At 43.8% G+C, this 26,399-nt stretch overlaps 1 protein-coding gene across 23 annotated transcripts; it reads right to left on the bottom strand.

Moving 5' to 3' along the window:
* Positions 1-23: 23 nt before the first annotated feature.
* Positions 24-25,938, bottom strand: LOC146173896 (cholinesterase-like). Of its 23 annotated transcripts, none has more exons than XM_084583198.1 (5): positions 23,202-23,441; positions 22,949-23,025; positions 10,103-10,245; positions 4,926-5,146; positions 24-397 (listed from the first exon to the last, which is right to left on the bottom strand). In XM_084583198.1, the coding sequence occupies exons 4-5, from the start codon at positions 5,124-5,126 to the stop codon at positions 47-49; spliced, it is 552 nt and encodes a 183-aa protein (XP_084439324.1). In that variant the 5' UTR covers positions 5,127-5,146; positions 10,103-10,245; positions 22,949-23,025; positions 23,202-23,441; the 3' UTR covers positions 24-46. The 23 variants fall into 23 exon arrangements, with proteins under 23 accessions (XP_084439324.1, XP_084439325.1, XP_084439326.1 ...); XM_084583199.1 differs by having other exon boundaries at positions 10,103-10,242; XM_084583200.1 differs by having other exon boundaries at positions 23,208-23,441.
* Positions 25,939-26,399: the final 461 nt, after the last annotated feature.

The raw sequence follows: 26,399 nt of genomic DNA, 5'->3' as shown, positions 1-26,399 counted from the left end.
AACGAAATGTTTCATTGCTTCCAGATTAACTGAATGTAGCGAATGCTTACTTCAATGCTAGGCTCTGGTCCAGATGTCCCATATTCCCTGGCGACTCTGAGCTGTTGGCGTTGAGAAACCCTAGAAGCCCTAGCCGGTAGTTCATGGAAACCACGACGATGCCAGTCTTGGCTGCGATTACGGCGCCCGTGTAGTTGTCAGAAGAGGCATAGCCATATGTGAAGCCACCCCCATGGATCCAGACCAGCACTGGAGCCTGTGCACTTTCCTCGTGAACCCATATATTCAGATGTAGGCAGTCCTCTCCATACTCCACGAAAGCGGAAGGGGGGAACACATCCATGGGCTGTGGGCACCCGCTCCGGCGATTAGTGGCATTCAGCGTGGTCTGCCATGTCTTTCATGAACAAGAGGGAAATGAAAGGAACGGAAGTAATACTGAGATATTCATTATTGAACATTCAAATAGGTTTAGAAAAGTTACAAATATTAATATATTTTATGCAGCACTGAAATACACATATGAAAGAGCACTGAACAACCGTTGAGGGGGAGCCTCAGTTCGCAACCGGAGATAAAGTTTCAACAAACGAATTTCTGCGTCCGGGCACCGCGATCATTATTGGCGGGGTGTAAATACGCTTTTGCTCCCGAGGAAGAAATTCCAGGGAGGGAAGCAGGGTGCAAGAAGCGAAAAAATGTGGGGGGCTCTTTCTTGGATATGAACCTCTACGCCTTAAACCGGTGATCCCGTGGACTGAAAAAGAACCTTGAAGCGAGAACAACAAGAAAAACTACAATGCAAGCTAGATGATGAGTCAGCACCTGAGGCTGGCTCCAGGCTGATAAGTGTTTCTTTATAGAAAACAGTAATTCGAAAAGGGGTTGGTAAGCAATAATGCTGCAGGGAACAGTTATCTATAGTTTATCTATAGGATACCAGCAAAGCGTGGCATTTTCACAGGAAAATGATTCAAGCTGGAACCAAGAAAAGAAGTGATAAGGGAGAAGCATGTTTGAAAATTTTACAAGCCTTCAAACTAACAACCAGGTCGATTGTACCTTCTGCGCAAGGTCTACCAGGTTTCCGAAGAAGTGTTTTTTTACCACAGACATACCGGTAAAACCGAATATTTCTAACAATCATCATCATCCGCCTGAATATACCGAGTGCAGGGCGAAGGCCTCCACCATATTCCTCCAGTTTACCCGATCCTGTGCTAGCTGCATCCACTTGACCCCTGCGAACTTCTTAACCACATCCGCCCACCTAACTTTCAGCCGCTCCCTGCTACGCTTTCCTTCCCTTGAAATCCAGTTTGTTGCCCTAAGCGACCATCGGTTATCCTTTCTTCGCACACATGGACTGCCCATGCCCATTTCTTCTTCTTAATTTCCACTAGATGTTAGTAACTTGAGTTATTTCTCTACCCTCTCTGCACGCTTCCTATGTCTTAATGTTACCCCTACCATTTTTCGTTCCATAGCCCTGTGCGTTGTCCTCAACTAAAGTAGAACCCTTTCTGCTAGCCTCCACGTTTCAGCCCCCTACTTAAGTACAGGTAAGATGCAACTGTTGTATACTTTCCTCTTGAGCGATACCGGTAAGCTGCTAGTCATAGTCTGCGAGTGCTTGCCGAATACGCTAAATCCCAACCTTATTTCTCCTGTTATTTACCTTTCGTGGTCAGAATCTGCGGTTACTACCTGTCTTAAGTAGACATATTCGACTACTACTTCCCGTGCTTCGCTCCCTAACGTTAACTGTAACAATAAAACGCTTAAAGCAAAACTTGTAAATATTCCTGAATCACAACCTAGCAGTCCTCCCCACCCAGCTTCCTTCGTGTGTGCCGGGCACGCCTCAATGTTTCTGAATAATTGAGGTTATTAATACCAGGACCTACCTTAACAACGACTGTATACTTGTTAGTTTCGGCACTTTATGTCATGGTACTCTGCGTTAATATTTCTATCAAAAAAAGGCAGCGACGCCGACTTTCAAGTAAAACTAACGACCCTCACACTGGATGAGTCGATATTTACATATCGCTCATTGAACTAGTCCTTAATTTAGTTATTCAAATTTGATTCATCTTATTATAAGCAGATATTCAGAATGAGCATGGGCTTTCAGTTTACGCCAACTAACGAGAATATATTCACGGTAGTTCTCTAGTCACAAGTACTAACTTCATGGTCGGAAAAAACACTGATATGCCTTCACTACAAAGACGACCCGATCATGATATGACAGCATGAATTAGAATCACTCCAATCTTTCGTCTATAATTTTATTATTCCTCACAGTAGCATTACATTTACTGCTCAGTCTTTGGAACTAAAAGGCAATTTTCTCGACACAGCAATGTCTGTAAAATAGAAAACTTGTAACATCCTCGCACTGAAAACCAATAGATCAGCAACAATACTTAGAATTCACCATTCAGCATCCAAATATTTTAAGGGCAGGGGACACGGTTGATGATGATATGTAGCGACGATGACAATTATCTGAACGATTTACAAGAATTGAAAGCAACAATATTTCGAAGAAAGTGTCGCTTTGATTTTCCTAATATTGCCCTCAAAGTGACCAACAGCCAACACTGAACTCTTGCGTTTCTTTGTAAAGGAATAGCCCAATGCCTTCGCAAGCATAAAGAACATTATGAGGAATTATTGCTCTATGCAAGCAACAAACCCCCCAAAAAAACTTCCCGGAGGCACCAAAGGTATCACACACATACTGCAGCCTTCAGAATAATATAGTGTTTCCTAACCTTGACAGCAAGCATCCACACTACCACATCTCCGCTCTTAGCCCACATTTAAGACGTGCAATCATTTACAAAAAGACACCACGTTCAAAAGTACTTCAAGCGGTTTCACTTTTCACATAAAATGATGATTTAATTGTACATCGTCAAATTCTATTTACCTTCTCGAATGATCCGTTTGTCACAAATAATACATTGGAGAGAAAGAGCAATCAATGAACATAAAGTTCAGCGGTCATCATGCAGACACTGGCAAAAACCTTCCAAAAGCCGTTTCCCAGCATTTGAATCAGTGACCATAGGTTTGATCAAAATATATATTTATCCTCTAGTCAGGCTTTAAATATTGGATGGAGAGAAAATTTAGGGCAGCATATTTAAGCCACAAATTTAGAACCTTTGAAGCCAGCAGGAATAAACATCTCGTAAGGAGCATTAGAATGCATTAATTATATTCCCTCTGTGCAATAAATAACTAGCTGAGGAGAAAATCCCCAAAAGCGTAAATGCACTGTTTTCTTACAGCTCGCGTTTATTATGTCCCCTCCCCCAAACTAACGCAATAGCATAAGCTCCACGTTTTTTCGCATATTTTGTGCATATCATTTCTTACTTTGGTTCCTCCTTCACAGCTTTTTTTAGATAATGCCAGGCTCGGCCGGTGGGTTTTTATTGGTCGTGTTTATATTCTGTTTTTTCCCTTCCCTCTTAACGAAAGCTAACTATTTGCTGACAGCTGTATTGCTTATCACATCGTTTTGGAATGCTATCCCCTTTCACAAAAACACGTGTCAGCATTGTACCTGCTTTTTGGTACTGACTCATCATCTGCTTCGCCTGTTGCATCCGCATTTTATTATATTTTTCATGTCACTGGTTTACCAGTTTTCAGGACGAAATTCATATGCAAGGAAACATTCGTTCACTCCTTGCCTTGTATATCTCCCAAAGCCATTATCTACCTCCCTACAATCTCCCTGGATTTGCTTATTCGGTAACAGAAATACATTTAAATCCTGTCATTGATGATCGCGCTACACAGAGGAAGATAAGCTCCCCAGTCGAAACGTTGGCTCGGCATGCAAACTGAGGCTCCCTCTCAAGATTTGCTTAGGACTCTTTTATACAATGTTGCCATTCGTCAGTTCGATCTACTCCCAAATACGCACAGCCATTTATGATTGTGAAGGGCACCCCCCCCTCTTCACTACCTCTCTAAAACCTCTCTGGCTTTTCTTTTTCTGTAGCAGAAGCGTATTTAACTCCCGCCAGTGATGATCGCGCTGCCCACAGGAAGATAAGCTCCCTGACCGAAACGTTATCTCGGCTTGCGAACTCAGGCTTCTCTCAAAGTTTCTTCCGTGCTCTTACATGCAGCGTTACCTTTTTCTTTATTTCGTTCTACTCCCAAATACACACAGTAATTTATGATTTTGAAGCGCCCCGCTCAGCCACTTTTGTTCTTCTATAAGACACTCGAAACCTGCTACACCCACCTAAGTCTGTCTGTGCCCAGTGCGCCATGCGGAATGGACTCACAAAGTTTCAACGTGATGCCTGAGAGGAATAGGAGTTGCGAGACAGCGCTTGTGTTGTGTACTTACTCGTCTATCGTCTCTGTTCGCGCTGTATATTTCCTCAAAATTAAGGGGAATACACTGAGGTATTACAGCAGTATATATTTACCGCATGGGTCATGCTCTTGTTGACCTTTCCTTTCGCTCCTTGGGACATTTGTTACGTACTGAGAATTCATCCTCCAAAGGTTTTAACTTAAGCGGCTTTCGTCTTCGATCTCACGGTGACTAAAATCATCTGTCATCCAACCACAGCAAAACGACGGATCAAAATTTTTATTATTTCTTTACTTTCTTTTGATATTCTCGTTAGAGAGTCAACGCCAACACCGGCTTTTCTGTGCCAGGGCCCACTAGCACTATAGCGTTATAATATCAGGAACACATTATTCACAAAACAAAGCAGATATTTCATTAGTTCAGTATTATGAAGTAATAGAAAAACTTTTATCTTTAATCTGAACAATACAAAGTGTTCTGAAAAAGTTGTGACTGCATACCTACAATTAGGTGGAACAAGTACAGCATACGTAATAACTGCCGCGAAATCTTACCCAAACGTACTTACCCTGGCTGGAACCGGCGGCTTGAAGCGCAGCTCCCCGACAGGGGGCTCCGCGTATGGTATGCCGCGGAACTCCTCGACGGTGGTACCCAAAATTTCAATTTTGCGTCCGCCTACTGGTCCATGGCCCGTGTTGCGTACCACGTCGTAAGCAGCACAGATGAATGCCTTCAACAGAATGATTACCACTACTGGCTTTTTCATCTCGTGTCTTTTCGGGCTTTCTGAAATGAAATAGAAATTGTGTACATCAACAAGGGGTGGTTTAGAGTGGTCCTATATGAGCTTGAAACAGGCATCATGTAATAAGGCATTTTCGCTTTAAGCCCACCATAATCCTTCTATTCTAAAATTGGCGCAGCTATTTTTGAGTACAAATTCATGCCCTCCAGGGCTTAGAAAGCAGCGGAATAGTACAGGAGACCGCTAACACTTTATAGATTACGTAAAAAAAAAAAGTCTCTAATCTGATTTGAGGTAAAAAGCACCAAAAAGCCCATTGTGTTTTCGATTGCCATCCCACGGGGTGCGCACATTATCTAAGCGTTCATTTAATTCTCCCGATTTCAAATTTCGCTGACACAGCAATAGTCAGTGCGTCACTTTGGAACAGTGCTTCGTGAACAATGGTGCAGCACAACTGTTGTGGTGAATTTCCTACGAAACTTTACCGCGACCGAAACCTGGCAAATATTCTCAATTTAATAACTGGCTAAAATACCGATTTCAGGCTTAACCTCTTTACCGTAGCGCTGTCTAATAGAGCAGATATGCATATTTCTTGAGCCGTCATGTTAGGTTTCATAACAAAAGAAAATGTGGGAAAGAAGCGTGATCATCACCTAATTCGAATGGTTACCATACACCCCCCGACACTGCATGTGATACACTTCTGTTTTTAAGTCTTTTATTTTGTTTATTTTTATTCTCTTTCCTACTGTTCCTTAGTCAGACAAAAACAGATGTCGTTTTGTCTCTAGGCTATACGGTGCTGTGCATCTATGGAGCGAAAACTCCAGATGTGAGTGTCGAATGCTTGCGTACTATGTGATCTCATTCCTACTACAGGGGCATTACCTTAATTACAGAGCCTCAAGCATTCTTCATCCTATCGCTTCAATTCCTCTATGTTCGAATAACTTTCAGCATTTTCTACCCTTAACCGCTCCCCAATAAACACTACACGCACGCGCTCTTTCAACGCAACAATAAATTTATTCATGCCATTGAGTATTGTGTCCATTGCAGCTCGATCCTACACCCTTAAACTACACTTTTGCATTAACCATTGACGAATTAAAACTCTGAGAAAACTCACCTCAAATAACGTTGTCCACTGTGTACTGAGCACATCACGCCGGTGTTATTGCGTAATGCTCACTGCGACATGATGCCCCGGGGCCGCATTCGTTCGTGCTAATTGGATCCCAGATGATGAATTTCTCACGTTTTAAGGCACAGCAGCAGATAAAACTTCATCAAGTTTATCAATTACAGCTTCTTTAGTTTTTGCCCCAAAATGAAATTTATTCGGCTTTATGCCTGTATATGCCTATGCGCGTGAATTCCGAAATTTACGAAGCTGTGCTGCACGTTCTATGATACGATTTATTTTTACCAGAGAACGTTTCCGAAAGGCCAAGAGCCAAGAAACCTTCAGAGATAATAAGCAAATTGTACAGTCTTCATTCAATTTATAATTATTTATTGTATAACTGAACACCTAAAACAGCAGAAAAAATAGGGGGGGGGGGGGGGGGGGGATTGCACAATGCATATTATTGCCATTTATTCAACTCCGGTTCATACTAAAACAGTATAAAAAAAAGGGAGACGGATGGACAGCTTATGTTTGGCATTATCAGCAGAAAATGTTTAATATTGAATATTTAAAATTTGATTTGAATACACAGCTACTCACAGCTGCTCATCCCTTGTTATTTAATACATTAGGTATAGCTACAGCCAATAAGGCAAAAAACATGAAGGCGAATAAAAGGGCTCAAGGCAAACTTTGAACAACGCGGAATGGTAAGGGAAATAAAATTGCTAGTTTAATTTTGAAAACAAAAGAGTAATGGTGAAGAAAAACCAGTGAATTACCAATGGTTTAATTTAAATTAATCGCGAGAAACGAAGACATTCATTATTATTTTAAGCCTCTGAATGATATTTTGGCGACTCGTGTATTTCATGAGAAGGCGACGGTAGGAGCGGCAGCTGAAGGCGAGGTACAGAGATGAGATCATAAATTTTGCGGACGTATACTGGACGCTGCTGGCTAAACGAAGTAGAGAGTTGTAGAGAATGACTTCGACCAGAAGTGGGGGTAGTTAGGCTTTTAATGGCAAGGACATTGACCAGGGTGTGAAAAAAGCTTTACGCGTAAACATACCGAAACGTTACATAGCTTGCTACATTATGCATGTGAAAAGCTCAAAAACATCACATTCCACTTCACATTGGTGACCTTTAAAGTTGGCTGCAAAGACTTCCTTCGCGAAGGAACACATATTCAAGTTGTACTACCTTATCATACTTTCACGACTGTTTAATCGAGATGTATAAAATACGAGCTTAGCTTGAGTTTGCCTAAAAATGGTTTGGTTTGTGGGGTTTAACGTCCCAAGGCGACTCAAGCTATGAGACGCCGTAGTGGAGGGCCCCGGAAATTTAGACCACCTGGGGTTTTTTAACGTGCACTAACATCGCACAGCACACGGGCGCCCTGCTTTTCGCCTCCATTGAAAAGCGGCCGCCGAGGCCGGCATTCGATCCCGCGTCCTTGGGCACTGTAGCCGAGCACCCTAACCACTGCGCCTACCCGGCGAGGCGATGTTGCCTAAAATGACTGTAATAATGGTATTTTCGACATTTATGGAAAGCCTGTTTTGAAGCGAACCTTTCCTTTGCACGGCACTGAAAAAATGTCTGTAGTCCTGTAAGTACAGTTCCAGTTTACTATGCTCCGGACACATGGGTTTGAAATTAATGAAAGTACAAGAGAAATGGCGCTGTACTTTGGTTCATTTAAGGCTTCTGAAGCATTTTAAAGTATATTTCTCTTCTAGTTTGTCATGAAGAGCTCAATATTTACGTAATATGAACAAACTCTTTCAACTCCTAACTTGGATGACGAAGTGCTCTTGTTTTATCAATGTCCAATGTTCCTAATACATCAGTGTTCATTGTACCGTTAGGTCTCTATAGACGAGGTAATAATGCTCATTCTATTTTTTGCAATCACGTGATTTCCAGCGCAAGCGTCTTGATTCATGAAAACATCAATTGCTAGTTTTCTGTTTGGAGCCATATTGCTTTGGTTGAGACAATTTTACATCATCATCATCATCATCAGCCTGATTATACCCACTGCAGGACGAAAACCTCTCCCATATTTCTCCACTTAACCCGGTTCTGTGCTAGCTGCATCCACTTGACCCCTGCGAACTTCTTAATCTCATCCGCCCACCTAACTTTCTGCCGCTCCCTGCTACGCTTTCCTTCCCTTGGAATCCAGTTTGTTACCCTCAGCGACCGTCGATTATCCTCTCTTCGCACTACATGTCCTGCCTATGTCCATTTCTTCTTCTTAATTTCTACTAGAATATCGGTAACCTGAGTTATTTCTCTGACCCACTCTGCACTCTTTCTACCTCTTAATGTTACACCTACTATTTTTCGTTCCATAGCCCTCTGGGTTATCCTGAACTTAAGTAGAACTCTCTTTGATAGCCTCCACGTTTCAGCCCCATAGGTGACGGAAGGTAAGATGCAACTGTTGTATACTTTCATCTTGAGCGATACCGGTAAGCTGCTAGTCATATTCTGCGAGTGCTTGCCAAATGCGCTCCATCCCAATCTTATTCTTCTTCCGGATCTGCAGTTACTACCTGTCCTAAGTAGACATTTTCGTCTACTACTTCCAGTACTTCGCTACCTAATGAAAACTGCTGTTCCTTCTCGGGGCTGTTGAACACAACCCTAGTCTTCTGCATACTGCTTTTCTAGCCTACCTTTATACTTTTTCTCTCTAGATCATCAATCATTCTTTGCAGTTCATCCCCGAGTTGCTTAGCAAGGCAATGTCATCAGCAAATCGCAGATTACTGAGGTATTCTCCATCTACCTTTATCCCTAACTGTTCCCATTCCAAGTCTCCGAATACTTCCTCTAAGCAAACGCCCCGCCGTGGTGGTGCAGTGGTAAGACGCCCGACTACTGTGTCGGAGTTCCCGGGTTCGAACCCGACCGCGGCGGCTGCGTTTCGATGGAGGCGAAACGAAGTGGCGTCCGTGTGCTGTGCGATGTCAGCGCACGTTAAAGATCCCCAGGTGGTCGAAATTACTCCGTAGCCCTCCACTACGGCTCCTCTTTCTCTCTTTCCACTTTCAATCCCACCTCCCTCCCTTCCCTTACGGCGCGGTTCGGGTGTCCACAGAGCAAGTGTGACAGTTTCTGCGCCTTTCCCTTCCTGTGAATCAATTTAACTTAACTTAAGCAAGCTGTGAATTGTACTGGGGAGATGGTGTCTCCTTGCCTAACACCTTTCTTTATGGGAATTTTGTTAATTTCTTTCTGCAGAACTATGGTTGCTGTGCAGCCACTATATATATCTTCCAGCACTTTCACGTACGGCTCGTCTACCCCCTGATTTCGCAATGCCTGCATCACCGCCGAGGTTTCAACTGAGTCAAATGCTTTTTCGTAATCAATGAATGTTTTGTATAAGGGCTGGTTATATTCCGAGCATTTTTCTATCACCTGATTGATGGTATGGATATGATCGATAGTAGAGTACCGTTTCCGAAACCCTGCTTGATCCTTTGTTTGATTGCAGTCTAAGGTTGTCCTGATTCTATTAGCGATTACCTTAGTAAATACCTTATACGTAACAGACAGTAAGCTGATTGGTCTGCAATTTTTAAGGTCCTTAGAGTCCCCTTTCTTGTGAATGAGGATAATGTTTGCATTCTTCCATTGTTCCGGTACCTTCGATGACACCAGGCACTGCGTATACAGGGTGGCCAGTTTTTCTAGCACGATATCCCCCCCGTCCTTCAGCAAATCTGTAGTTATCTGATCCTCTCCAGCTGATTTCCCCCTTTTCCTAGTTTCTAGTGCTTTCTTGACATCGTCCCGACAATTTTACGTACGTTTACAAATACATGATGACGTACCTGTTTATTCGGGGAGTAGGCACTGCTGCCTCGGAAAGTCGGAGTTCCAATATAAGCTCTGGCCTCTTGCAAGGAACAGCTATCTAAGGCAACCACTTCGTGAAGACATCAAGAGTGTCTGAAATACCCAGCACCTTGCCCTGCTACGAAAACATCAAAGCACTTAGACACTCCTATCGCAGCTAGATAAAACGACAACACTCCATCCCCGACCGCCGCGTCCTCGCCATTGATGACCTGCAAACAGGGGAGTGGTCAGCCTCGTGGCGCATGAATATTCCCAGTGTCTTCTGTCTACTTCTAAGAGATGCCGCCTGAGACGATAACAACCTTTCGAACGACTGCAAAGGTAGCGATAGGAATCTCGGACAAATGAAAACGAAATAGAGATGTAGTTTAGAAGGAATGTGCCTTAATTTTTAACCAATTCATTGCAGCATATTTCTTTAACACAACTATTTAAACTATCATCATTTCCAAATTAATTTGACCGTTTGAGTCACGTTCCCATTGTATTTTTCGACAGACTGACATCCGGCCCCATCAATTGTTCTTCTGTCATGGTTGGTTCACAGGAAGGGAAAGGCGCAGTATCTGTCACATGGGCTCCGTGGACACCTGAACCGCGCCGTAAGAGACGGAAGGAAGGTGGGAGTTAAAGTGGAAAGATAGAAAGGAGAGCCGTTGTGGAGGACTGCGGAGTAATTTAGACCACCTGGGGATCTTTAACGTGCGCTGACATCACACAGCACGCGGACGCTATTTCGTTTCGCCTCCATCGAAACGCAGTGCTGTGAAGTATCTAGTGATTTTTTTATTGGATGAATAGAATGGTATCCTTCAGAACTTTTTCCTTTGTTGTATATGTCTTATATCTGTGCTCTACTAATATATTTAATAAATTACATTCAATTTTATTTTCCAGTGAATAGTCTTTTGAACTGGTCATTCACTAGCATTTCAGCCCTTTTTTTCTAACTATAGGACAAATTACTGTGCTTAACTTGTTATAAATGTTTTCACAGCGGCAATAAATATCAACAATATTACTATTGAAGTCATCTACGAAGCTGTACAGGCCTTCTTCGTGAGCTGGAGACGATTGAAAGCCTCGTATCTTCAACGTTTCTTACATTAATTTAGCCGGCTCTTAATGCGAACGTTCAAAGCTTTCGATTCATTATTGCCTCTTAATTTCACTCGTCTTGAAGACTCTTTCTTTAGGTTAAACTAACTGTTTGCTCCCTCGTATTAGCTGCTTACAATCGCAGGCGCAGTTTACGTTAGGTAGCAAAGCACTGGAATTAGCAGTGCTTCTTACCCTACTGAAAAAATTGTATGAGGCAATAACCTCAGAATTTCTCACAGAGTCTCACTCAATTCGCGTAAGAAATCGCCCTACAAGTCGCATATAGATACGTAAGATCTCGTAGTTTCATGTAAATTAACATATATTATGGAAGATATTTTATGGTAATGATGTGCACCGTATGAGAGTCTATGTGATTTGATGAGATTGTGTGAGGTTATTGCCCCGTACAACTTTTCGTTTTTCAGTAGTGTAGGACAGGTAATAATCGCAGATCCGGACCATTAAAAAGGAAGAACCTAGAAGAATACGATTGGGATTGAACGCATCCGGTATTGCTCAAGAGGAAAGTATACAACAGTTGCATTTTACCTGTACTCACCTATGGGGGCGGAAACGTGGAGGCTAACCAAGAGGGTTCTGCTTAAGTTAATGACAACGCAGAGGGCTATGGAACGAAAAATGGTAGGGGTAACATTAATAGTTAGGAAGCGTGCAGAGTAGGTCAGAGAATTAACTCAAGTTTTTAGTGGAAATCAAGACGAAATGGGCATGACAGGACATTTAGTGCAAAGAGAGGATAACCAATGGTCGCTTAGGTTAACAAATCGAATTCCAAGAGAAGGAAAGCGTAGCTGGGGACGGCAGAAAGTTAGATGGGCGGATGAGGTTAAGAAGTTCGCAGGGGTCAAGTGGGGGCAGCTAGCGCAGAACCGGGTTAATTGGAAAAATATGGTAGAAGCCTTCGCCCTGCAGTGGGTATAGTAAGGCTGATGATGATGATGATGACAGGCAATGAACTGGGCTACAGTCAGGCACCTATTATTGAGAAAATCGGTTCTAACATTCACTGCCGCGAATGTTTTGGACCACAATTTCAAGTCCGCAAAGCTTTGCACTCTCGTATGCCTGATACCGCGCAAAGCTGCTGCGGATAAGATATCGGCAGGTACAGAAGAGCGTCTGACCTCATCATCGGTGCCTTGTGCTGCCGGCACGTATACGGTAGATAGGCACATGTACTCGCATCGAGAACATTTCTTAAGTGGCAATGTTTGAGTAAGTACTTGCAGCGATGAAGAAGCAGATTGCCTCGTAGCACTGCTGCACACGTCCGTAGAAGCGTATGCAGATACCCTCCGAAAGCAACCTCGGCCATCGCTGTGCTATGCTGCGCTTAAAGGGCAACTCCGGTGGTTTTTTTTCATCATTTTGTGTTTTTGGTTGAATTACATTTCTCGGCACGTCCTGACTCCAACACAAATAACCGTTTTTCGAAATTCCGAATAGAAGTATTTTTAAACAGGAAAAACAGCAAATCGAAGCCCTAAACTGTTTTCACAGCCAGAAACGACATCCCAGTTGACGAATTGGTGACGTCACACTCAGTATTAGAAAAACGCTCGTACGTGCGTTGGATGGTGAAAATGAAGTACGGAAATCAGGACGCACTGCATAAAATGTCTGAGGTAGTTCAATATAAGCGTCACCAATTTCATAATTGCGCGGAAAGTGGACAGTAATGCCGGTATACTGTTTGTGACGTCAGAAACTCAGTGTTGCCTGCAGAAATAGGCTCAACTTAATCCATGAAAGCGGCATATTTTAAAGTCGTGTTGCGCGTGAATAGATTATCGCACGGCGCCCAAATTTTGTAAAATGCGTCAGGACGGAGAGGAGAACCTACAGTAAAATTTTTACTAGAATATTCGAATATCAAAAAACCTCCTGAGTTGCCCTTTAAGGCTACAGAGGTTTGAAGAACTGCAGTCAATTATAGGGAGAAAACACATTCCAGTTGTGTGGGCTATATTAATTTGTTATGCTGGTGAAGCTTTAAATAACACAATATTGCCACCTGGTGTTCTCATGTGGTGCCTGAAAAAAAAATCTTAAAGAGGGGTTAGCGCGTTTTCGGCGGAACGCTGCTTGCTGATAAAGCCTCGCCGGCCTTTTTCGTGAAGGGTAGACCCACTTTCCGTGAAATATTTTGGTCGTGGTGCCGAGTATCGATCCCAATATACGTCCCGCACCGTACTAGCCGGAGGAATCAAGTACTGCCCCTGAGCCAGGGCCGTGGGAGTTCAGTCCTGCAGTCGCCCCTCGACCTGCCATGCAAGTTTCAGGTCACTACACCTTGCAGAACCCACGACTACCTGAGCCCTTCCACGGTAGTCAGACCGAATATGTCGAAGACTGACTCGTCCAATTTGGATGGGTAGCCTCATTTAATTAGTGGAGTGACGCCGCCAAGCTTAGAAACGTCTTCTTCAGCTTCAAAGATGACGCTCGTACCTGCTACAAGAACCAAGACACGTTAACATCAAGGCACAACTTCTCCCGACGAATCCTTGAAACCTTTACCAGCGTGGATCTGCGAGAAATCGCTGAAAGGGCTTCACAGTCTCGAATGCAGATGGCGAATTACATTGTAAGCACGAACGTGGAGGTTATGACCTGGCTTTTCCGATGATCTTATCCGCCATGCCTGAAGGCAAAAAGGTGAGCCATCTCATGCGCGGCGTTAAGAGCAACTGTACGCTGGTTTCGTGCGTAATCCACGAGCACGGTTACCAGGTTTCTTGCGGAGGCTGTCACAATAAAGCGGATGCTTCAGCAGCGGCATACCACCTACGACAGGCCGGCACTCACCGCTTCGGTTGCGGACCGTTTTCGGCCTTCGGGGCCACCGAGATTCTACGTGACATCATAGAATCAGTTTTACGCCAAGAGCTCCAGACGATTAACGGGGCTCCCCAGCCGATGGTCGGCTCTATAGCTAGCATTGTCCGCGAAAAGCTTCAAGCACTGGGGCCTTCAGTACTCTCTACTGATCCGCAATCTTTTCCCACGGAGTACATCGCCCAACTTATGCAGATATGTTGCGACGCCCTGCGCCTGCTACGACACGATTACAGTCGCACGATCAAGGCTCACTGTATTCCGCACAAATTGAGCCATACATTGACATCCGACGACCACCCCAGCGGAAGGCGGACCTGTGATGTGAACCAAATCGCTAGCGCCTGTGCTTCTATTTTGGGGAACGAAGTCATCTATACCGCCAGTGCCCCTATCGACACCTGGGACTACATGGATTTCCCATCGCCATGCATCCCCCTCCATTAGGCCAGGACCCCGTGAGATTGAGGACTACTTAGCGCAGCAGCGCGTGGTGCCAACTTTTCAGCGGCAGTCACGCTGCCCGTCCCCATGCCGACCATCGTCGCAGCGCAGATCCTCCTGGATGGCAGTGGCGGCGAATATTAACTGACGCCGCGTGGAAGAAGGATGGCCAATGGCTCAGCTGCAGTGCAATACACAAGAGTTTATGCCCCTAACTCCAGCAGAGCAACAACAAAGGGAAGCAGTGGCAACATTCTCTGAGAGTATAAACGAGGCCAGTGGCTGCTGGGCACCCTTTCAAGCTGATGCTTCAACGGCACGCATTTGCCGGTACGCAGTGTGGGCCCTCTTATGAAGCCTGAGCAAAGGCCATAGACACCCCGGCTTCCATCTGGGTTTGACTGCTTTGTGCCTTGGCACGCTACAGAAGCCCATCAAGGACTAGGACTTGTGCCACCCTAGAGATATTTCCGTAATGAACAGAGCTGGTGCCCTACTATGAAAGTGGAAAACAGTGAGCTTTTGCAGGTATGATACAGCATTAAATTTTTTTCCTTGCTTAAGCCATGTTAAACACTTTTTCTGCTGACTAAGGACTACTGATGGCACAGCCATGGCCTCACAACAGCAGATAAAACGTTATGCCTAATTTATTTTAAATAAGATTGAACTCTTTAAAATTTACTCAACGGTCCCCTAGGCAAATAAAGAAGGACAAATGTACCAGCCCATGTCCGCTCAACAGTAAATATACCCAACCTTGTGTGTTGCATACAATGTGAGAAAAAAAAAACACAACTTTCTAATACATGCGAACAACATAATTTTACAAAGCACACATTGAAATTTTAAACATTTTATTGATCGATATTTAAATTGCAATGACAGCCACATTATTTAAAACTCGAGTGTGGCAACTATTTAATGCAAACATAGGAAAACAAACAATTCATTTCGACTCAGAATTAATAACCCCTACCCACGTTTCTATGGTCCCCAACATCCCTCTGTCAAGGTTAGTAGGCAAAAAGGCAACAAGTGTGATGAGCTTTAGCTAACAATATTACAAAGTGGTTTCAGAAACACACGTGAGCACGCACAACGAGAATCATCCTTTATTTTTAAATATAAGTTTCTGCAATGAGGCATATACACAAGCACATAATTCTAAATAAGGAAATAATTACTCCCTGACTAATTACTTCCTTATTACAAATCTACTCCACCTTGGGGGATTTCTCTAAATAACTGACCAACATATTTCTATCTTCCCGTCTTACATTTGATACCAATGAAGTTTGAACCAATAAATAGAAATGACCACTGACTGTTTTGTCTAAGGTGATACCCAATTTTGCATGACAATTGCTGGCAATCATTATCATCTCTTTTCCAATCATGTTCCGAGCTCTGAACGTACAGCGTTTGTTTTTAACCATTTTTGTTTCTGGCTGCGATATTATTAGGTTCAAAACAGTAATCGCAGATCAGTCCTTAATGTGCATGCTCGAAGTTATCTCCTTGCATTACATGCACATCAGAAAGCAATCTTTCAAAAAATTCACTGCTCGCATGATTATTTCTTGAGGAAGATTTTCCAGTGGCGTTTTCATTCTTTCATTTAGGTCGTCAAAGATCGTCGGTCCTGATTTGTACAAACTGCTTTCTTAACGCTAGAAAAAATTGAGTACGGTCATGTCTGGCAAAAGCGGTGGCCAGTAGATAGGTCCGCCACCCCAAATGCACTTTTAGGGGAAGGAGCTGTTCACGAAATGCACAGCCTACTTTGCAGAATTTGGAGGTGGTGTGTCATATTCAATTCGCATTTATCTCAAAGTGTTCGGTCTCAACTCGGAAACAAAACTAAACACGCAGTGCTTTAAAATCCCACCAAAATATTTCTTGCCAGGGAGTTTGTCACGATTAAAATAATGGCCAACAATGCAATCCCGTAAGATACCGAACCATACATTTTCCGGCCAATAAAACTGATGGTGGTGTGGCCGTAACAAATGTCGGTTTGAATGGGACCACCAGTACGTACTGAGTCTTGTGCACATTCATCACCTCGATCTTGCTGAACAGGGCCTCATCGCTCCAAAAAACTACTTTGCAAGATGTCGGGGTTCAGATCCCAATAAATTAAGCAACAATTCTTGATGCAGACGTATGTCTTAAGAATGGTATCTGTGAAATTCGAGCAGCCGCTAAGCAGTGGATGCACCGGCACCTGTCCTTTTAGCGATTCATCGCACCCTAGCTTGTGGCTTTCATATCGACATATGTACGTAATAACAGCTGTCTCAAGTTGAACGGCTGCTGGTGTTCTCCACTTTCTCCTCTGCGGCTCGAAAGATCGAGTCGTAGGGAATATATTGAATATGCTCTTTAAAAGTCGTTGCTAAAGGAATAGAGAAGCAGGATGCTTGGCCTTGTTTAACTGTGCTGCCGACCAGCTTCTTTAAATTGCACTCATGTAGACAATAATGATGTGTACCTTTTGAGCAGTCGAAGCAGTACCGCATGTCGAAGCCATCCTGAAATCGATACTGCGGCGCATCCAAAATATGATCGAAAATGCGCAAGTGAAAGGTCAAAAGTGTAACTCGCTACAGAGTAAAAGAAAAAAAAACTTGAAAGATTCAGTTGGGCATTACCGATCTTTCCAGCTGCTTTTCGTTTCATTTGCAGCTCTTGGAGACAAAAACTGAATTCAGTTGTGGCAGCTCACACGCCCATACTGTTAGTGCAACTCCATTGACCAAGAGCGGCGCCCTCAGTGCTTAACTATTATCACTAAATCCCACCTGGCCATGGCGCAGCGCATGACACGAATTCGTGAGTGGCAGAGGCCATCTCCAAAAGGCTCAGATTGCTCGGTGACATCACGGCTGCGTCACTCGTGGGCGCACATAAGTGCTTGGTTCCACTGCTAAGCTTCGTTTTCGTGCGTCGAAAGCAGCCAAAATTTCCCGTCCTGCATCGATCAAAATTGTGTTTTTCTTGTTTCAAATCCTAGTTAGCGTTTGCTCAGCGGCTGGTCGTATATGGAATTTCGTACTATCTTCTACCCAAAATATTTTTAAAGGTATAATTATCCATTACTAAATCAATGGTTACCGCTTAGAGCTCTGGAAGTTTCTTAACACATGACTCAACAGTTAAATAAAACACCGGCACGACATTTTATATTGCCTTCATAAAAAGTAGGTAAAATCTTAGGTGAAACACCCTGTCTACAGTTTCTTTCATATAGCTTAAGGAAAAGATTTAAAAAATTTGTACATCGAATCTCGGTGTGTCCAGTGAGAAATATTGTGACGTAATGTAGCGCTTTTCAGAGTAGTTTTACATATGATCAATCAGACAAAAAACAATGTTGAATTTTTCAAATATCTATTGTTCAGTTTGGGGTAAGTGGCTTTTATCAAGTTGGGACGGGGGCTTGAAAACAGAATATCCAGTTTTTCTACTAACGTACCGAAGCCGCGTGACTACTCTCACGTTCTCATATTTCTGTGCTCCCAACAACGTTAGGAGGAACGAAACATGCGTGGTTATCCTATCCATGCGAGCCGCCGCCGCTCATTTGGGCGGGCTGCATCTTGGCACTCACACAGATACGCACAAGCACGTGCACACGCACGAATCCAAGCGCGCACAAAGAGAGAGGAACATTTTCCTTGAATTATGCGGTGACTGGAGCCTTTTTCTTCATTTGTCTTGCCACTGTCACAACCCATTAATGCTCCGTCCGAGTTCCTCGGAGCCTTCACAAGCCTTTGTTCGTTCCTTAGGCCCGTTGCTTCATTTTCCCTATCCTTTGTGTCCAATTCTCTTCTTTCTTTAGCTGTCTGTTTCTAAGTCGTCCGTTTACCGCGTTGCATGCTTTTAAAGCTTTGTTCACACTCGCGGTAGCTCCCTTAACACACCGTCTAACTCAAACCAACTCATTTCTTCTGGCCCCCATGCGACAATACATATTTTGAGTCCGTGCCACCATTACTTCATGTTCCCTGGATTTATTAGCTTGTTTACTTCACCGTGCTTAGCTCGGTTTTATCTACGTACCTCTACCTCAAGTCAAGACGCCGCGCTTAAGACACCACAGGCAAAACAACGGTTACCATGTGCGGTATTCGCCGCGTTGCCATAGCGGACATGCTCCAGCTCAGCCGGCTGGCACCCCTGTTGCTGGTACCGCCCTCTGCGCTGCGGTGCCTCCGTCATCAGAAGCTGCCCTCCACTCCCATGCATTCGAAATGTCGTGAGCACACTGCTCAACTTTTTCAAGTAGTATATTAAAGCTTTTTTTTATGCTTCCACTTTTGAGCGCGCCACAACTGAGTACAACCATGAAATGAATTGTAATCTTTCTCTTTTGCAGCCGGCGCACTCGTTGTTGATCATCCTCCAACGGCGGCAGCTCTAGTTTTCCATTGACGCCGCCTGTAACGCTAGACCACGTGGTGTATCGAGGTAACTAGTGCATATATATTGATGTGCTTATCACGTCGGTTAGAAATTCTGTCTGTACCTAAGCTAAAATTTGACTAGCCGATGTGTGCTGACCAGAAAAAAAATGCCATATTACCGCCCAAAACGATAAGCAGGGAACGATTATGTCATGCTTTTACGAGTAAAGGAAATTCTGTGCCACATGTAGGTCCTTTTATATATGCCTACACGAACGCAATCATTACATATCCCTGCAGTTGCAGGTCACTCCCTCAACAAAGCCGATGCTCACGTATAAAAAGTAGTATGGCCTCTGACCTCCACCGACCTCCGCCCTGCTTTTAAAAGTTAAGTTTTGGGGAGCCATTTTAACTACAAACCCGCGTCTGGTTACTACAGCAATTATTTAGAGTACTAAACTTAAGCAGAAACTGTAAACGGAAGAGAGAAGTCCGCTGCTTAAATGTCTTTCAATTCTCTGCTACCCCACCCTTGGCGTGCGAATTAAAAATCACAGATAAATTGTGTTTAGACCACCACCGCAACCGAGAGCACGGTCCTGCCGTAGGGGAGAGGGAATATTCAGGTGTTAAACTTGAATTTTGAAGTTGGATAATAGCGTAAGTATGGTGGTGTGACGGAATTGCTTCGAAGGAGTGGTACCATTCTAGTGGTAACCAGGCGGAATAGAAGAAGGATTTCATATAAGCCTTGTAACTTTTAAAATGTAATTAGTTTTAAATTTTGTTGCCCGTTTCATCCGGCTCGTGTTGATGGTAGCTCTGCAGAGGCAATGAAAAGCTCTCTCACTGAAGTGCAGAGAAAAGTTATTTAAAGACGCCGGGCGCAATCAGCACACGTATTGTTAAACAGTTTGGACATTTAGAGCAAGCTGTTTTACAGTCACTGACGGTTAAATGTCGCCAAATTGTGCTTAATACAAAAACAATGAGAATAATTGCTCAGTTACGCTAAGCAGACGAAAGCCGACTATCTTTAACAGCAAAAACACAGCGCCACCAGAAATAATTGTTTCTCAGCTTGTCTCGTATGTCTAACGGAAAACATGAATGTTTTCCAAATTTTAAAATAAACAAATGGTACTTACTCTTTTAAAAATAACTAGCATATTTGGTCGAAAATGCGGAAACTTTATTCAACCCTAAATTGCACAGTGCATGCGAATGAATTACTCATAATAAAAGATAGCACTATAGTCGTCAAATTATTGCATCCTTTAAGGTTGTCAATACAAAGAAGAATATGCCAGTCACCAAGATTTAAAGTTTTATTTATGCGGTCATATACTAAGGTTTATTTTAATCTTGAAGCGAAAGCAAACAGGAGAGTACAACGGGCTGCTGTTTGAAATAGGTACGAAGAAAAATGAACATAGTTACGCACCCTGGAACAAATATCTTACGTAATGTCAATATTCAGTGGGCATGGAAGCACCTTGAAGATGATGTACTCACACGTTATTTTATTTTGTGCAGCTGTTCGCTATCAACTACTGCAGTCTTGGTGCGGGAACGTCCTTCTTCAAAAGTGGAGGACACCACACAAGCGAAAAGACTACTGGATTTGCTGAACAATGCTTCGTAGAATTACCACAGCCGACATACACAGTCTTCTGTTCTGTCAGCGGGACTACCAAACCAGGCCTTATTCACCGTAGCCCGGCCTCATCGACATCAACACCTCGAGCAACGGAGTGCCTAAAAGCCGTCGCCGAGCTCTCCCTCGTCAGTGGACATCGAAGCAGCTCGAGGATGAAGCACTCTCATGTTATCGTCTTTTCTGTGCAGGTTAGTCGTTCATTTCTCTGTACCAAATGCGTTAAATCAGATGATCATTTTATTGTTGTGCTTCCATGCGCTAGACACTGGTAGCGCCATTTTGCTCGCTATTTTTGTTTATGTGCGGTGATGTCGAGGAAAACCCGGTACCGGACGATAACGATATGGCCGATTTGTTCAAAATGGTAAAAGGAACCAACGAGAGATGTATTAAGATAAAAGCTGAACGAAGTTACCTTGTCCTAAACTATTGTCGAAATTAAGCAACAACACGTCGCGCTCTCCAATACCATATACAAAATAAATGAACGCCTAGCAAGCGTTGCGCAGCAAATCGCTCCACTCGAGCAGGACATAGAGGACGCACAAGGAAAAATTAACCACCTTGAACAAACCTCCGCAGTCTTTCGCACTCGGCTTGATCAAATAATAAATCATAACTCCTCAGAAACGCCCCAGCAGCAGAAGAAAAATTTTGGCTCTTCTTTCTGACGAACTTGAGCTTCACGTATTATCAGATGCAATAGTGCGTGCTCATAGAATTGGCCGATTCGACTGTGAGAAAACAAGACCGCGTACCGCTAAATTAGCGACGTCCAAGACCAAAGAAACGGTACTTTCCAAGCGGCCTGGTCTTCGTGATTACGATTTTGGCATGAGCGAGGACTTTTGTCCAGTTACACGACAAGCTCAAAAGAGTCTTCTTGAGTTCGCCAAAACGCTCAAGATAAAGTACAAGCTACGACACAATGAATTGCTTGCCGACGGCAAATGATACGTTTTTGACGCGCTTACAAACAACATTCGCGAGGTGCCATCCACTAACCAAACAGCTGATACCTAGGCAGCACCTAACAAGGCTACGCTTTCGGGCCGCTTTTATGCTTCAAAACGTTAGGAAGGCGCGAGGGGAAGGGGTTCAGTATCTAACGTTTCTTTTGTATGCACTAATATTCGCAGCCTTTACAATACAAAGGACAGCCTAACGCGTATATTGATGCATCGCAACCAGACATAAGTGTCCTAACTGAAACATGATTCTGTGAGAAGACATCTTGAAATGAACTGTTTGACTTCAACGGTCACTTCGTTACATTTCGTTGTGATCAAGTTGAAAGAACTGGTAAAGGAGTTCTAATTGCTGTCAGTGAACGGTTTCAGTGTTTTCCCATAGCGGTTGTCTGTGACTTAGAAATAGCTTGGAGCTAAGTATTACTTTCAAAAAATTTGTCATTGGACCTTGTTACCGCTCTTCCAATTCCAGCACAGTTTTCTGTGAAGCTTTACACGGTTGTTTGAACTAAATCACTGTTAAATTTCCCGGTGCGACTATATTTTTTGATTGGAGACTTTAATTTTCTAAGCGTTGACTGATCCAATGTTTGTGCTTGTTCTACCGCCACTGAAGCGTCCAATTTTGTTATTGTTTGTTCTGACTTCAGTTTATCGCAAATTGTTAAGCTATCAACAAGTGTAACACCATCATCATCGTTCTTGATTGACCTAATCCTAATATCAGCTCCTGATATCAGCTCTGTGGTGTCACACGTACCAGGCCCAAGCGACCACGACATACTACACTTCTCGTTTTCAGTTCCATGCACGCGATCAAAGCGACAAAAAACGCTTATCCGAGATTACAAAAAAGCTAACTTCGATGCTATTAGCATGGAGCTTTCCTCTTTTCTCCACGCCATTTTGCCAATCTCTCGAGGTTTCGGTTGCTGAACTTTGGTCATCCTTTAAGTAAACTTCTCTATCTGACTGACAAGTATATTCCATTAAGAACGATCCATCAGTCATCTAACGCCCCCTGGTACAATACTTATCTAAAACGCTTATTTAATAAGAAAGAAGGTTCTTTCGCCAAGCTAAGATAAATTGTAGCCCTACGCGGTGGTCAGCATACAATATGGCAGCAAAAAGCTATGTGAACGCTCTGAAAACAGCGAAATTCAACTTCTTTACACCATGCTTCCTTTCCTAGTAAAGACAAATCCTAAACAATTTTAGAACATTATCAAGAGCTCCAACGCTCGAACAATCACTCTGGTTGGTGAATCTCGCGAATAGGTCTCTGAATCGTTATGTGCTGCATTATTATTGACACTTTTTCTCCTTCATTCTCTAGTCACACAGCCAATCAATTCCCACCTTTGCCATATGCTCACTGTCTCCCGATGGACCCCATTTCATTTGATCCGGCCTGAATCAGAGCTATCATTAGTCAGCTGAAACGAACATCGTCATGTGGTGTTAATGGAATCTCATCAAAATTCCTACCTAACACTATTGAATACTGCTCTACTTTACTGAACTTAATTTTTACTAAATCGCCTAATGAGAGCTATTTAACAAAAGACTGGAAAAAAGGCAAAGTTCTCCCTATACAAGTCTGGCAACTCACACAAACCATCCAACCACCGCTCCTTATCCTTGACATCAATACCTTGCAAATTGTTTGAGCATGTGATCTTCACCAACCTTGTTAACTTTCTTGAATCTAACCAGTTTTTCCGTCCTTCCCACCACGCACTCCGCAAATTCTATTCATGCGAAATACAGCTACTTTTGTTCACTAATGATCTTCATTAATTTTTAAATTCAGGGCTCGTTACTGATTGTGCTCTCCTAGACATCTTCACGGCATTTGATAAGATTAACCATCAACTTCTTATTCTAAAAGTTATTCGCCTTAACACCGATCGTGTACAGTCGACTCCCGATAATTCGAAGCCGCTTAATTGGAATTTTCGGTTAATTAGAAGAGATGTGGTGGTCCCGACTGTTTTATCTGTAATTCTATGGAAATATCGCTCAATAATTCGAAGTTGAAAAGCTTAGAGTATCGTTTAATTAGAAGTTATTTTTCAGTCGAGAATCACGACGACCGCCATTTTGATATTATCATGGTTGTCAGCACCGCCGCTTTGAAACGAACAAGATACACCGATGCCATCGTAAGCGCCCGCAGCGCCGCTAAACTCGAAGTGGTGAGATTAGGCTTAGCGCGTGCTGACAAGTCGCGTCGCGACAGCGTCACTAGGCTCATTTCTTAGCTGCGACCAGTCTCTCTCTCGTTCGTTCCGCGGTTGGTTCCACGCCAAGGAGGATCTCGTCGAGTGCAATTTGGACTGCTGTTTTGACTTCGCACGCAGCGGTTCTACCAGTCATGGCGACTCGTGGAAATTATCGCACGCTTGACTTGGCGACGAAAGTCGAGATTTTGAGAGAAGTTGAAAAGGGAGGCACCGCCAAGCAAGACATCGCTCGGAAGTATGGCATTAAGCCTAACACCCTTTCCAACTTTATCAAGAACAAACGTTCAATCCTGGATGCGTTTGAGCACGACACATTCAAGATGTCGCGGAAACGAATGCGCACAGGCGCCCATCCAGAGCTTGAAAAGGCCCTGCTGGTATGGATTAGGGAAGCGCGAAATAACAAACTTTCTCTCAGCGATGAGATCGTCGCAGCGAAAGCCCAATCACTCGCAACAATGTTGGGGATTGAAGAGTTTGCCTCGTCTGATGGATGGCTCACACGATTTAAGAATCGCCACGACCTGGTGTTTAAGAGCGTCTGCGGTGAGAGGGCGTCTGTAAAGGCGGAAACATGCTCGACCTGGAAAGAGGAGAAGCTCCCCGAGTACTTGGCCGAGTACGAACTGGAGAACATATTTAATGCAGACGAGACTGCTCTCTTTTACCGGCTTCTGCCCGAGAAGACATTGACCTTTAAAGTCGACGACTGTGCCGGGGGCAAACGGAGCAAGGAGAGGGTGTCTGTGCTTCTCGCGGCCAATATGACTGGCACAGAAAAATGTCGCCTGCTTGTGGTGGGGAAGGCTGCCAAACCAAGGTGCTTCAAAGGTGTGAAGACACTTCCTGTGGACTACGCGTCGAATAGAAAGGCCTGGATGACCTCAGAGTTATTCAAAGATTGGCTGATGAAGCTGGATCGAAAATTTGCTTCGTCCAACCGGAAAGTGCTCTTTCTTGTGGACCAGTGTAGTGCGCACATGAATGTGCCGACCTTGAGCGCTATACGCCTTGCTTTCTTGCCTGCGAATACAACGTCTGTCCTGCAGCCCATGGACCAGGGCATAATAAAAAATGTGAAGGTCCTCTACAGGAAGCACCTGCTTGAGCGCATGATTTTGTGCATGGACAACTCCTCACAGTACGAGGTGAGTTTGCTTAGCGCCATTCACATGCTAGCGCGAGCGTGGGATCGCGTCAGAAAAGAGACGGTTGCGAACTGCTTCAGGGTTTGCGGCTTTGTGGCAGCTGCTTCGGAAGATGCCTCTCCTTGTACTGCATCGGGGGAAGAACAAACAGGCGAGCTCGACGGCGCCGATTTTGGTGCTGCTCTGGGTGACGTTCCCTTCGAAGACTTCGTCGCTGCGGACAGTGAAGTCTAAACGTGCGGAGCCCTTACGGACGGCGAAATTCTGCAGATTGTTCGGCCCAGCGAATCTCTTGATGAGAGTGACGTGGACGACGACATCGAAGATGAGCCGCAACCAAGGGCTGCCGATGCAGCGGCGGGCCTCGGTGTTGTGGAGAGCTTTTTCGCTGCAGAAAGTAACTCGGCGGAAGCTTTTAAGCATATCTATAGTCTGCAAAACATGCTCTCTGCTGCACGATTCACTAAGCAGAAGCAGCGAAAGGTTACGGACTATTTCTCGTGAGCTGACGCGATTTCACTGCAAATAAAGAGAATTTTTTTGGTGCCTCCTGCCTAATTGGAAGTTTGTTTAATTGGAAGTTTTTTGGCGTCCCCGTGAACTTCGTATTAACGGGAGTCGACTGTAGTACTTAACTGGATAATTGCATTTTTGTCCAACCGCACCCAATATGTCAAAGCTAATGATGTCGACTCCCCTTAGATACCTGTATAATCAGGGGTACCTCATGAATCCTCTTTGCTCCATTAGTCTTTCTTATCAATATTAATGACTTACCCAATTGGGTTTCTAGCTCCATCTGTCTCTTCGCTGCAGACTGCGTAATCTACCGCCAAATAACATACGACTCTGATATGACATTACTTCAGAGTGACTTAAATAACGTCGTTTCTAGGTGATCTCTTGGGCAAATGGAACTGAAAGCTACGAAATTCAAAAAAATGTGAATTTTTCGCAGTCAGTTATCCTGTCCCAGCTACACTAATAATCATTCCCCACTGAATTCTGTTTCAGCTTATAAGTACTTAAGCGTTCATATTTCGAATAATCTTTCTTGAAAGACCCATATTAACTACATAACATCCAAAGCCAATCGCATGCTCGGGTATTTAAAATGGAACCTTTCACTTGCACCATCTTCACAGAAAAAAAAATGTCTATTACATATGGCCGACCGAACCTTGAGTACGCCTCTTCCATATGAGATCCCGGCCTCGTATCATTAAATAACACGCTGGAGAGTGCACAAAATCGCTCAGCTCGTTTTATAATCAACAATTATCACCGTACTGCAAGCGTCACTAACATGAAGATAAACTAAACTTGCCGCTCCTCACTGTTCGTCGAAAGACTTTTCGTATTTTCCTCTTTCATTGAATTTATCACCCCAACGACCAACTCAGGTCGAGCCTTCTT

This window comes from Amblyomma maculatum, chromosome 11 (assembly GCF_055883805.1).
Source record: "Amblyomma maculatum isolate TAMU_Amacu chromosome 11, ASM5588380v1, whole genome shotgun sequence".
In the NCBI taxonomy this organism is placed as follows: domain Eukaryota; kingdom Metazoa; phylum Arthropoda; class Arachnida; order Ixodida; family Ixodidae; genus Amblyomma; species Amblyomma maculatum.
Note: the sequence above shows the minus strand (reverse complement) of the source record. Positions and strands in the feature narration are given on the sequence as shown.